This window comes from Fibroporia radiculosa, assembly GCF_000313525.1.
Source record: "Fibroporia radiculosa TFFH 294 genomic supercontigs, scaffold1595, whole genome shotgun sequence".
NCBI classification, from domain to species: Eukaryota; Fungi; Basidiomycota; class Agaricomycetes; order Polyporales; family Fibroporiaceae; genus Fibroporia; species Fibroporia radiculosa.
In genome coordinates, this window is record NW_012133312.1 from 30,015 (window position 1) to 40,808 (window position 10,794).

Consider the following 10,794-nt stretch of genomic DNA (forward strand, 5'->3'; position numbering starts at 1 on the left):
TTCGCTGGCATGACCCTGAGCAGTGCCCCCGGGCGGACCTTATGCGGCATTAATCGATAACTTGCGATGATGCTTGCGCTGCGGCCGGCGACAGTAATCACGTTGAATCCTTAGCATCAGACCAATTCGTCAAAGAGAGCCCTGAGTCAAAGGACCATTGCAAAAGAAAACGCTAAAACTACAGATGGGTATCAAATGCGCAAAGTATAGACAGCGAACTGGAAGGTAAGCGCAACAGGGTCCAAGTATGTCTGGCCGTGGTATCGAGATGCGGTATGATAAATTACTGTGCAAGGTCAGCAGAGGTGTAAGGGACAGCAAGGGACAAAGCGAAAACGGAAAGGAATAGAAAGAGAAAAACACAGGTTGCTACGTTAATGGTCCAGATATAGATCAATGTGCACTGTTTGTTTATGCCGGACCAGGGCATCAGGGCGCAGGAATGCGCTAGGGCAGTGTGGGCATTGAGCCATCCTCGCGTCAGGCGGGGGCCGTCCGTTGCACTTAGCGGAGGTAAGATGCCGCTTCACGTCGGTGTTGCGAGTGAAGGGCTCCCCACAGTTCGGACAATGGGCCTTCTTCTCTTTCGAAGATCTCCTTCGCTTGCCCCCCCTTCCCCTTGCTTTGCCCTTCGTTTTGCCCTTCGCTTTAGATACCTCCTGCGGGTCATCTTCCTCGGGTGGGGGCGAGGACTTTCGGCGTTTCGCCGGCGATGGGGCAGACACTTCTTTCTCTGGCCGGTAGTCATCGTCACCATCGTCCTGCTCCTGCTCCTCATCAGGCTCACCCAGCCCATCGCACTCATCATCAGCCTTGACTCCACTGTCTTCTTCCTCGTCGCGCTCAGATCGTTTTGACTTGTATCCCACCGTGCGAGCGCTCATCTCGGGTGACGACGCGCTGGACTGGGCCGGCGACCAGGTCGCAGTCAGGAATAATGCCCCTCGTGTCGCAATAGGGCGGCCTGGGAGGGGATGGAGATCAGGAGGATGCGTTGTCTTTCGCCGCGATCGGGGCAGTGGGTTGATGGCCGGCTTCAGCTCCCGAAGAGACGAGGAGGCGACTGGGGGAGCGGATGTCTTGGGGCGGCCGCGCTTTCGGCTGGGCTCGACAATGAGCGTGGGAAGTCCCTCCATGACTTGAGGAGACTCAGGCGATACCGCCATAAACTGGAGATCCTCCAGATAAGAGGGTGGCTGCTGTCGTCTCCTTGAGGCCACCTCCGTAGGAGGAAGCTCGGTATAATCAGACATAGAGTCGTCACTGACTTTGGCGTCATCGTTCTCGAAACTCTGGAACGTGTTCAATCCAGGTGACGTCGTCGCTGAGAGGGAGTATAGGGACGACGGAGAAGATACAGTGAGCGCGGGGGAGATTGCGTAATTGGGAGAGAGGTAGCTCATTGCAGGCGAGATGCTCGACACGTACGAGGGCGAGGGTGAAGGGGATAGCATCGCGGCAGGAGAGATAGCTTGGAGTGAGCAGTCTGAAAGCCTCCCCCCATCGTTTGGCGAAATGTATAGGGTCGAAGCAGGGCTGTCCTCGAAGGGCTCATTGAACGCGGGGAAGTTGAATGAAGAGTCCATCTGCGCGTAGTGTCAGCAACGAAAGTCTGCATACTCGACACAAACTACGTGCCTGTAGTAGCTCAGTAAGTCCGACATTCTGCGAGTGGGATTGAATTCCAAAGTTATCGAAGTTGTCCGGTGTGGCGATAAAGACTTGCGACTGGCCGCGACGGATGTTCTGCAGTCCGTCCAGCTCAGGTAGTGGCGTCAAGCCTGTGGCACTCCAAGTGATGCTTTTATACACGCTATCCAGGGAGTCCAGGGGGTTTATGGTCAAGGGATCTACGGCCAGCTCGTCTGGCTCGTTGATGAAGAGGCAGCTGTCCACAGCTCCGAAGAAGTTGCCGCTGAGGAAGGGGTCTTGGAGAACACTCGGGACCTCACTGCAGTGACACAGCTTCGCTTGATGCTGAAGACGATGTTCAAGGTCGCGATACGAGCTGAGAATGGAGTCTGGGGAGTCTGACCAGACGACAAGGACTGCTTCGTCGCGCTTTGAGGTCGTCAGAGGGTGTCCTCGTTGCGACTGATGAAGACACGCACCACAAAAGCCGCGTATTGTGAGATGTCCGCGTCGGAGAGATGGGTGAACGCGTCGACGATCGGGACGTATGTTGATTTATCGACACGAATGCTGTCTGCGGGGAAGGGGCTGGAGGATCGGCGTCAGTACGCGAGTGGCACAAAGGTAATAGAGAAGCTGACGCGTTCGCCAGAACAGCCTGGATGGCGGAGGTGCGTGCCTTGATGGCAACATGAGTGTTCAGTGCACTGACAGCAGTTCTGAAGGAGGATCCATTGAGATCGGGGTAGACACGAAAGTGTTTGTTCTGCTCGCGAAGACAGACAGCCGTGCAGTGGCGGTCGCCGGGGCCAGTAAGGAGAGCAAGAAGCTGGTTGTAAAGGCTTTGGAGGATGGGATGCTCTGCGAGACTCATTGTGAGTGGCGGGGAATTTGGGCTGTGGCCGAGGCACTTGGATGGCTGGTTAAAAGCGTAGGATATGTGGGTCCAACAGCGCTCATCAAGCGCCGTTCAGATGCCTCACGGACAACATGTTGTCCAGAAATTCCTCAATCAGTCATCGGACCTTGAGCAGGGCCCGGGCCGACGATGCTGTTGCTGGGCTTCTTCTGAGTGAGATGAATCTTGGGCCTACTCAGCTCTGATACGCAGACGGCGACATAAAGGTTCTGTATGAGTCATAATAACAGCCGGGTTGCTTGGGCCGGGCACAAGCAATGCCAAAGCGACCTGCTATAATAGAATAGAACACTCTGGCGATCTGTAGTCTGATCTTGTAAGCATGGATCAAAGGCAATATCGCAGACAACAAAAACTACAATAACTGTGCCTTGTAATGGGTCCTTTCCCCTGTAGATCGTCTCTACTTTGATGTTCGGCACGACAAAACCCGGCGCCCTGCATTTTGTGTTTCGACATGCAAGTACAGGACGAGCCTTCTAACGAGCAGAGCCTTGGGACGTCGATGTTCTAGCAGAAGTGCGCACTGGACATTCGGTCAACGCATATGGCAGGTGGCCCGTGCGAACTTCAAGCTGTTCCGCTTCGGCTGGCAGCCTTGCCGCTTGCATGCACGTTGAGGTGAAGCAGAAATGGAACTTTCGCGGGAGCAAATACATTTGAGTTCTCGCCCACAGCCATGCTAGCGAGTACACCAGATACCCGCCTGGACGAGGTAAGTGCCTCCGTCGCACATCCTCCCCGCAATCCTGAACGAGCAATTTTCTGTTACGCTAGACTCGGAGAAATACTCGGATGCAGTCCGTCTTCGCCAGCGAAATCTCGATGAGCTCTCTTGTATTCTGCTTGTCGCAGTCTTTTAGTATTCAATGCCGCCGTCGGAGTACCGTCATGAACTTCGTGAGTACAGCGTCAATCCATTGTCACATGTACTGTTGATTATCCTGTGCAGTCTTCTTCAACCCTCTAATGATGCACTTCATTGCACAGCACTAGTATCCCTCCTCGCCTTCGCCAGCCCCAGGTACGACTAAATCATGGCTCTAGATATGGAATCCTGGCCTCTGGTTCAAATCACATTCTTGGAAATCATTTGCTAGGTGCATGACATGCAAAGTTATCACGCGGTGCCCGTGGAATCCGTCGGACCCACAGGGACCCATTTTATACCTAATAAAGCCTTCCTTCCTGTGCTGTTTGGCTGCATTCCAATTGAATGGCCGACATTCATGATCGCGGCCGCACGACAGCACCGCACGCGCACCTCACGGCATTAAATTTCGGGGCAAGAATTCAGCTGATGCACGCCTACAAATGCTGCGTTTGGCCTGGGCGGCTCCGGAAGCAGGGGGCTTTCTCCGCCTTCCACCGCGTCGCCTGCATATCTGTCTCGCTCCAGGCCGTCTTCACGCTATTATTGCGCAGAGTCCTTGAGGTGCTGAGATTTCCCTCTTCTGATGTAGATGCTATCTGCCGATGTCAATCCCTTCTATCGGGCGGCCCTCTTCCCGACCTTCTTCTCGCCTGACCCTAGGAGAAAACTTGTGGGTACACGCACAGGTTGCATCTGCTGCCACAGGGCTTGTTGAGCGGGTCCCTCTACACTCTGCCTTCCCCGGCTATTGTCCTTCTGCAGGCATCGCATCAACATGACAACCTCGCTGCCAGACTCGTCTTCACATCAAAGGCTTGAGCCACTCACAAAAATTATCTCCACGTTGCGCACACCATTGGTCTTATGACCGTCCTCACACCATTTCGTTACTAACTGCACTTACCAGTGGATCACTCTCGCACATCATAAGCCTCTGTTACAATGCAGCATTTCAATTTTATGACGCATATTGTAGCCTATCATCCACTGTTTGTTCGATCAACCGTCATTATCTGCCTGGAGACCGGGGACATCACGTACGTCGTGCCCAAGATTCCGTGTTGCAAGTAGATCATTCCACCGTCGTCAAAGGCAACATCCCGCTCGTTTCTGGGTCCGCAACATGCGACATCTGCACAGCACGTCAAGCGTTTGTGATAGCGAGTGAAAATAGGAAGAAATGCAGAACACTTCCAGCAACTGGGCGATTCTCCATCTCAACACGCGCGGAAGGCTGCCCGCCACAGTTTGGCTGGGATGATACGATGGTAGGCCCTCACGTTGCTATTGTTTTCCCGTACATCTTCCTCACTATTTTCTGTCTGGGCGTCGACATCCAGCTTCATGGGCGTTCACTAGCACTCCTTCCTCCAGGGGTCGACTGCAGGGTGCAGCACGTCTCATGGTGCCCTTCAGTTGTCCCCTTCTTTCTCGCAGGTCTTTGCAAGACATCACACAGGATTCAACACCATTGAATCCAGCAAAAAATTCCAACTCGTTTTTCTGAGATGCTAGTTTATAAGTAGCTGCTCTAAAGATGCAAACTTACCACTTGTACCCAAGCTATCCCCTGAATCCTAGAGGTAGCGGCAATTGCGACTCACTGACCGTCTTGAAGTGACAGCTGTGTAATTCACACTCGTCGCTATCCATATTTGCAGGGAATCACGAACAAGATATAGTCTACTCATTGGCGGCTCTTGTCAGCGGCTGATCTTCCATCTTTTCCGAAGGTGGATCGCACGGCATTGCGGTGCCCGCCGCTCGATGACAGACGAATTCAGGTCGTGGGATTCTGGTGATCCCTCAAGTGCATCGCAGGGTCCTAGTCGGATTTGGCATGCCTCCGAGAGGACGTGGGCCTCTGATGTTGTTGGCCGCCGGCGAAGATACAAAGGGTCCAAGCAAGGTCGATTGGTTCCACGGTCGTTACCCCGCCGGAAGATCAGCGGTATCCCTGGCATCTTCCATGCGTGATCCCTCGAGAGTGACTACTGAGCGCGGATGCGGGATTGTATTTCTTCCTGAGCACTGTTCATCGGAGTTGACGATTGTGTAAGTTTCACTGAGATCTGGCGCGACGGTAGCTTTTCCCTACTCATGCGTGCGAGATGCATGTGAAAGGACAAATGAAAAAGGTGTACATAGTATTCCTCAGCGCTCACATTACGGCTTGTGTCTTTGGTGCCTCTCAGGCTACAACTTACTAGTGCCTCATATAGGGGTTTGTTACATCCTTTCATCTCACTACTTGGTCATCGTTGAGAGACGTCTCGTCGCGCGCTCGACAGCTTGACATTTATGTGGATATAAGATGAAGCAATAGCACGACGCGTGTGGAGCAAGGAGCTGATCGGTCATCTTTGGTCATTGTGCCTAACAGGATGGGAAACTCCGGCGCCTTGGCTTTTTGCTTCTCCCTATCCACTTTCGTTGGATTGTAATATCTGGGTTTCAACGCCTTTGTCGCCTCACGGTGTGTTCTTGTGATTTATATCCGAAAATGATATAGCTCCAATGATATCGTGATCTTTGAAGCTCATCCACCTCGTCTCATGTCGAACTCAAGTAGACTCGTCCTTGCCTTCGACATATATGGAACAATACTGGACACTGGCAGCATAGCCTCTGCCATTAGAGTCCAAGTCGCTGAGTGCTCTAATGATCAAGCTATCCAGCTGAGTCAGCTCATGAGAAGATACCAACTCGAGTACGTCGGCTCTAGTACTCATTTGGTGCTAGTATAGCTCCGCTCATGCTTATCTCAAAGGTACACATGGAGGTTGAACTCCATGGGTCAGTTCCTGTTTAAGATCTTTGGTTGTGGCGGCTTATTTCAAGTTCTTTATCTGTCCAGGTCTGTACGAGCCCTTTGACGTCGTCACAAAGAACAGCCTGAAGCACGCTGCTGCAGAACTGGACATCACCCTCGACGATACTGCTGTCACCGCGCTGATGAACAGTTACGACCGCCTCCACCCGTGAGTGTCCGTTGCAGATGATCTCCTGTGTTTCATTCCGCCGTCATTCTTGCCCTGCACGACCGTACATCTTGTGCAGCTAGTTCACGGAGATATCAGCGTTTCATGCGAGCGACCGCTCGCTGAATGGTTCATGGTCTGACGTGGTCTGCTGCGTGCATTTCCGTCCTAGTCGGAGGAGACGATCGAGCTCGAGTCAGTTTCCATGCGTCAATATGTGGATTAGGGTGTTGTCTGACACATTACGGACATAGTGGATCTCATTTGCGGCGTTCAGTCACTCGCATGTGAACGCCTGTAGCTCATGAGGTTTTATAGGTTTGCAGATGCCATCCCCGCCTTGGAAGAACTAAGTCAATTGCCAAATGTACGGCTCTTTGTCTTCAGTAATGGTGCGTGATGTTCACGTCGTACAATGGATATTATTTTTACGACATTGTTGACCATGATGGATCGCGCTCTTTCGTTGCTAGGAACTAAGCAGGTGAGCGGTGATAGTTGATTCTAAATCATCCGTCCTGCATTCACGGGGGCTTTATTTCATGCAACACAGATGGTGACCACGGCTCTCCATGCCTCGCTCCCTGAGGCGCTCCATTCACTCCCTCTCTGCCTCGCCGACAGTGTTCAACGCTACAAGCCTGCTCTAGACGCGTACAAGGCGCTTCTCCACAGCGTCTCTAACCATACACTGCCTGAGGCGCGCGGTGACGTACCCAATGTGTGGCTTGTCAGTGGGTAAGCAACCGATCAGCTCTTCCTTTCGGGAGTCGCGGCGAAACTATGTACCGCAACCGTTTGTTCTCCATCAATGGTTGGCAGCTGTTCCAGATGACACTGACCACTCGGTGTTGACAGAAATCCATTCGACGTGACTGGCGCGCGCTCTGCTGGATTGGGAGCTATCTGGGTCGACAGGATCGGAAAGGGATGGAAGGACCAGCTGCCTCTACCTGTCGATGGCCTTGGTCCGTGGAAGACAATCCGCAGCCTGCAAGAAATCGCAGCGATGATAGGTGATTTGATGTAAGGGAACGAAGTTTAGTGCACTGCGCCTTAAGTCGGGAACAGAAATGCATGTCTCTATCTATCTCAAATCTTAGGTCTTCCAATTGGCTGTACTGCGCTGTAATTCAACGGACATCTGCCCTCCATGACTCAGGAATACACGTACTCACAATCCGGCATCGCTTGATTGATAAGTTGCTACAACTATACTATCACTGCATAAATCGCACGTACAAAGGTCTCGCACATAAGCTACATGATCACACAGCTCGCGCAGAAACTAAAGCTACCGTACACCCTAACACATAGTAAATTACGAGCGCCGAAACTCGTTCCCCTGCATGAGCACCGCATTTCTCCTGACCTCTACATCAAATCGCAGACGGCACCCAAGATCCTTACTGAGATCCATAGCGAGTGGCGTCCAGTCGGAATGCCAGAATCTACGACCGAGCCCACGCATGGGGCCACTCCGTCTGGCAAACGAGCCTCAAGGCTACTGCGCTACCGCACAGCCCCAATGGACACCATACTCCAGCCCGAGCTAGATTTCGAAGTATAGCCTCCGCTATCGTCTACAGGGCGTTGTGACACTTTCCGCTTCCCTTTCCGCTTCCCTCTCCGCTTCCCTTGCATTTGACCTTCTTTTGCAGAGGCCTGGGTCTCTGGCACAGAAGATTCAGACCCGCTCCAAGAGAACGTGGAGGACGCGCGCGAGGGAGGGTCGCTGAGGTACGGACTGCCCGGCAGGATGATATCCGAGATACTCTCATCGCTGTGGTCGGTCGCGTTGTCATTGATCCGCATTCGCGACGATTGACCGCCTGAAGCGTCCGAAACGAATCCATCTTTACCGCTCGCGTCGCTCTTGTCCATAAACTGCGTCCGTATGTGGGCATCGCCTGCGGTCTTGATCGTCTCCGAACTCGACGTCCTGCGCAGTAGGCACCGCCGTTCCTCCCACTCCAAGAGCTCCTCTCGCTCGCGTTGGTGCCGCATGAACATGCTGTCCCACACCGTTGGTTTTTCGCATTGCTGCGTCCGCCGAAGGAGCCAGTCCGTATCGAGGAGGCCCATGTATGTCACGTCCTGCCAGACTTGCAGCTCCACATTCATGACGGCGCGGCGGTGTGTACCCTCGAGCACGAAACCAAAGTCGGTGAAGATAGTGAGCGCGGCGTCGCGCGAGGGGCAGTCCATCAGTATGGCTTGGACACGGTGGCACGCTAGCTGATCGAAGAGCCACGGGATGACGAGCTCGAGTGCCTCGGTCGCAAATCCGGCCTGCCGCCATCGAGGCAGCAGGGCTACCCCGACACTAACCTCGCTTTGTCTGCTGGTAGACTTAACGTAGATTAGACCAACCGTTTCCTCGACCTGCGTCCTGTGCATGTTGTGGTGAAACGCTGGGGCGCTCGATGCAGCGACCTGATGTATAGGGAATTCGTAATGTTGAGCCCCCCTGTGTAGCCAACCTCCGCTAGCACCATCAGGGGACATATCAGCACTGTCTGAAACAGCCTTAAAACCATCATCGTCGAAGAGAGATCCAGACGACTCGTCTTGTGCCTCTTCCCTCTCCTCTTTCTTTTTCGACACTTCCCAAGTTTTAAACTGAATGGCAGCAAATAGTATGCACTTGTCTGCAAACTCCATCCAATAGACATCATCCGAGGTCAGCACATCGACGGAGTAGAGAGATAGTTGATGATACGCCGAAGCTACACATTCGAGATTGACGAATGGCTGCTCTATCTCAGGGCGAAGCACGATGCGATTTGTGGAGAACATGAGCATGGTGGTCCGAGAGGATGTTGAAGTCGTGGGCCGTGCGGTTGGTGGTCACTCCATTGTCCTTCTATATGAAAACGCCTGACCGTGCGCAGTGATATGGTTTCCAGCAGGTCTGATCTGTTCGCGGGGAATGGACTATTCTCAATCCTGTCTCTGACAGTTAGCCGCCTCATGTGTAATGGGGCTCACCTTCTGGACCCGGAACTTGATACTGCGAATCCGCCGGAGGATTCGTATTCGAAGACATCGTCTCAAACTCTCTGGACACAACCAAATCCTGCAAACATCCTCTCAGCCCCCACATGAAGTCAGAAAATACCGTAGAGATGCGATTCCTGACACCCAGTGGAAAGTGACATTAATTAAATCGAGAAACTGGGTCACTCAACGAATCGCGTTGAAAACGCGTGAAGAAAGCTGAATTAGGTAATTCGTACCAATTCGGCTTATCTCAGTTTTTCCTCATTGAGTGACACGGTTTCTCATTTTAATTCATGTCGATTCTCACTGGGAGGTCTGACAGTTTGATCCTGCTATGTTGCTCAGCATCATGACCAGTCCTATCGTGTATTTGTCCGAAGGCAACTAATTTACCTTAGGATTAAAAAAAAAACAAGCTACTTCGAGTTACATAACGCGAGAGACGACGACGTTGACAGTTTCAAGTGGTGCGTTGTCACCACCCGAATCGAGTCGCTATTGTTCAACGTTCAACCCTACCACGGGGTTTGTAGGGTTAGGCGCTCGCAGGCTCATGATATGATCGCACCGATTATATACCTTGCCTGCGGGGGAAATTCTATAAGTCTACACTGAAAGTATTGCGGGATCGCGAATATCTGGTATAATGATTAGTCAATTTTACTGATTGTGTACGTTGCTAGCCAAATGTCCATCGTGAGGACAGCCTCACCACGCGCCTTCATCGCATCCCTCGCAGACTTCACGCCATCCCTCATCGCCAACACCAATGCCTTTTCTCTCTCATCCTCGATACGCGCGAGGACCTCCTTCTCAAATTCATCCGCGAGCACAGCGCTCACTTCCCATCTTCCATCGAACATGCCCTCTGGAGGGATGACAATTTCTTCCTTCACAAGGACAAGTCCTATGCCAGCCGCAGCAGATTTAAGTGCTGCCGGAGACAGGACTGTGCGAATATTGCTTTCGGATCTTGGCTTTCGACATTCGAGGGACGCCTGGGTTAGTGCTGCAAGAACATGGGGTGTAGCGCGTGGGTCCGTGGCAGTTAGCGCGTATTCGGATATGCATATCCGCTGGACACGGGGGGCGAGTGCAGCAAGGATTTTAGTGAACGTCTTTGGAGAGGAGAAATACCAGACACACTGCGCGAGCACAGCAGTCGTGTAAGTCTTTGTTGTGCCTTCCAGAAAATCGAGTGGATCGGCTTGGATGAATTCGATACGCGACCCGACAGGAGATGCACGTAGGTGTGCTTGAGCTTGACCAAGGGTGTACGGTGAGCCTGTTTCGTGGTTAGTTCCTCGAATCAATTTGTGTGCTAAAGTTACACACCATAATCGAGACTAGCAGGATCAATGGCTGTGACGTGCCCGCTATCACCT

At 52.6% G+C, this 10,794-nt stretch overlaps 4 protein-coding genes across 4 annotated transcripts; 1 reads left to right on the forward strand and 3 right to left on the reverse strand.

Annotated features, from left to right (window-relative positions):
* Positions 1-374: 374 nt before the first annotated feature.
* FIBRA_03101 (uncharacterized protein) lies at positions 375-2,506 on the reverse strand (the record flags this gene model as incomplete). Its single annotated transcript, XM_012324946.1, has 4 exons — positions 375-1,586; positions 1,621-2,061; positions 2,112-2,220; positions 2,274-2,506. 4 exons carry the CDS (start codon positions 2,504-2,506, stop codon positions 375-377), a joined length of 1,995 nt encoding a protein of 664 aa, XP_012180336.1.
* Positions 2,507-5,980: 3,474 nt separating this feature from the next.
* FIBRA_03102 (uncharacterized protein) lies at positions 5,981-7,436 on the forward strand (the record flags this gene model as incomplete). The annotated part of the gene is made up of 7 exons (XM_012324947.1): positions 5,981-6,135; positions 6,196-6,221; positions 6,283-6,406; positions 6,725-6,798; positions 6,880-6,890; positions 6,960-7,144; positions 7,265-7,436. The coding sequence occupies 7 exons, from the start codon at positions 5,981-5,983 to the stop codon at positions 7,434-7,436; spliced, it is 747 nt and encodes a 248-aa protein (XP_012180337.1).
* A 482-nt stretch (positions 7,437-7,918) lies between these two features.
* FIBRA_03103 (uncharacterized protein) lies at positions 7,919-9,205 on the reverse strand (the record flags this gene model as incomplete). The annotated part of the gene is made up of 1 exon (XM_012324948.1): positions 7,919-9,205. One exon carries the CDS (start codon positions 9,203-9,205, stop codon positions 7,919-7,921), a length of 1,287 nt encoding a protein of 428 aa, XP_012180338.1.
* Positions 9,206-10,059: 854 nt separating this feature from the next.
* On the reverse strand, positions 10,060-10,747 carry FIBRA_03104 (uncharacterized protein; the record flags this gene model as incomplete). The annotated part of the gene is made up of 2 exons (XM_012324949.1): positions 10,060-10,694; positions 10,741-10,747. 2 exons carry the CDS (start codon positions 10,745-10,747, stop codon positions 10,060-10,062), a joined length of 642 nt encoding a protein of 213 aa, XP_012180339.1.
* Between the last annotated feature and the right edge of the window lie 47 nt (positions 10,748-10,794).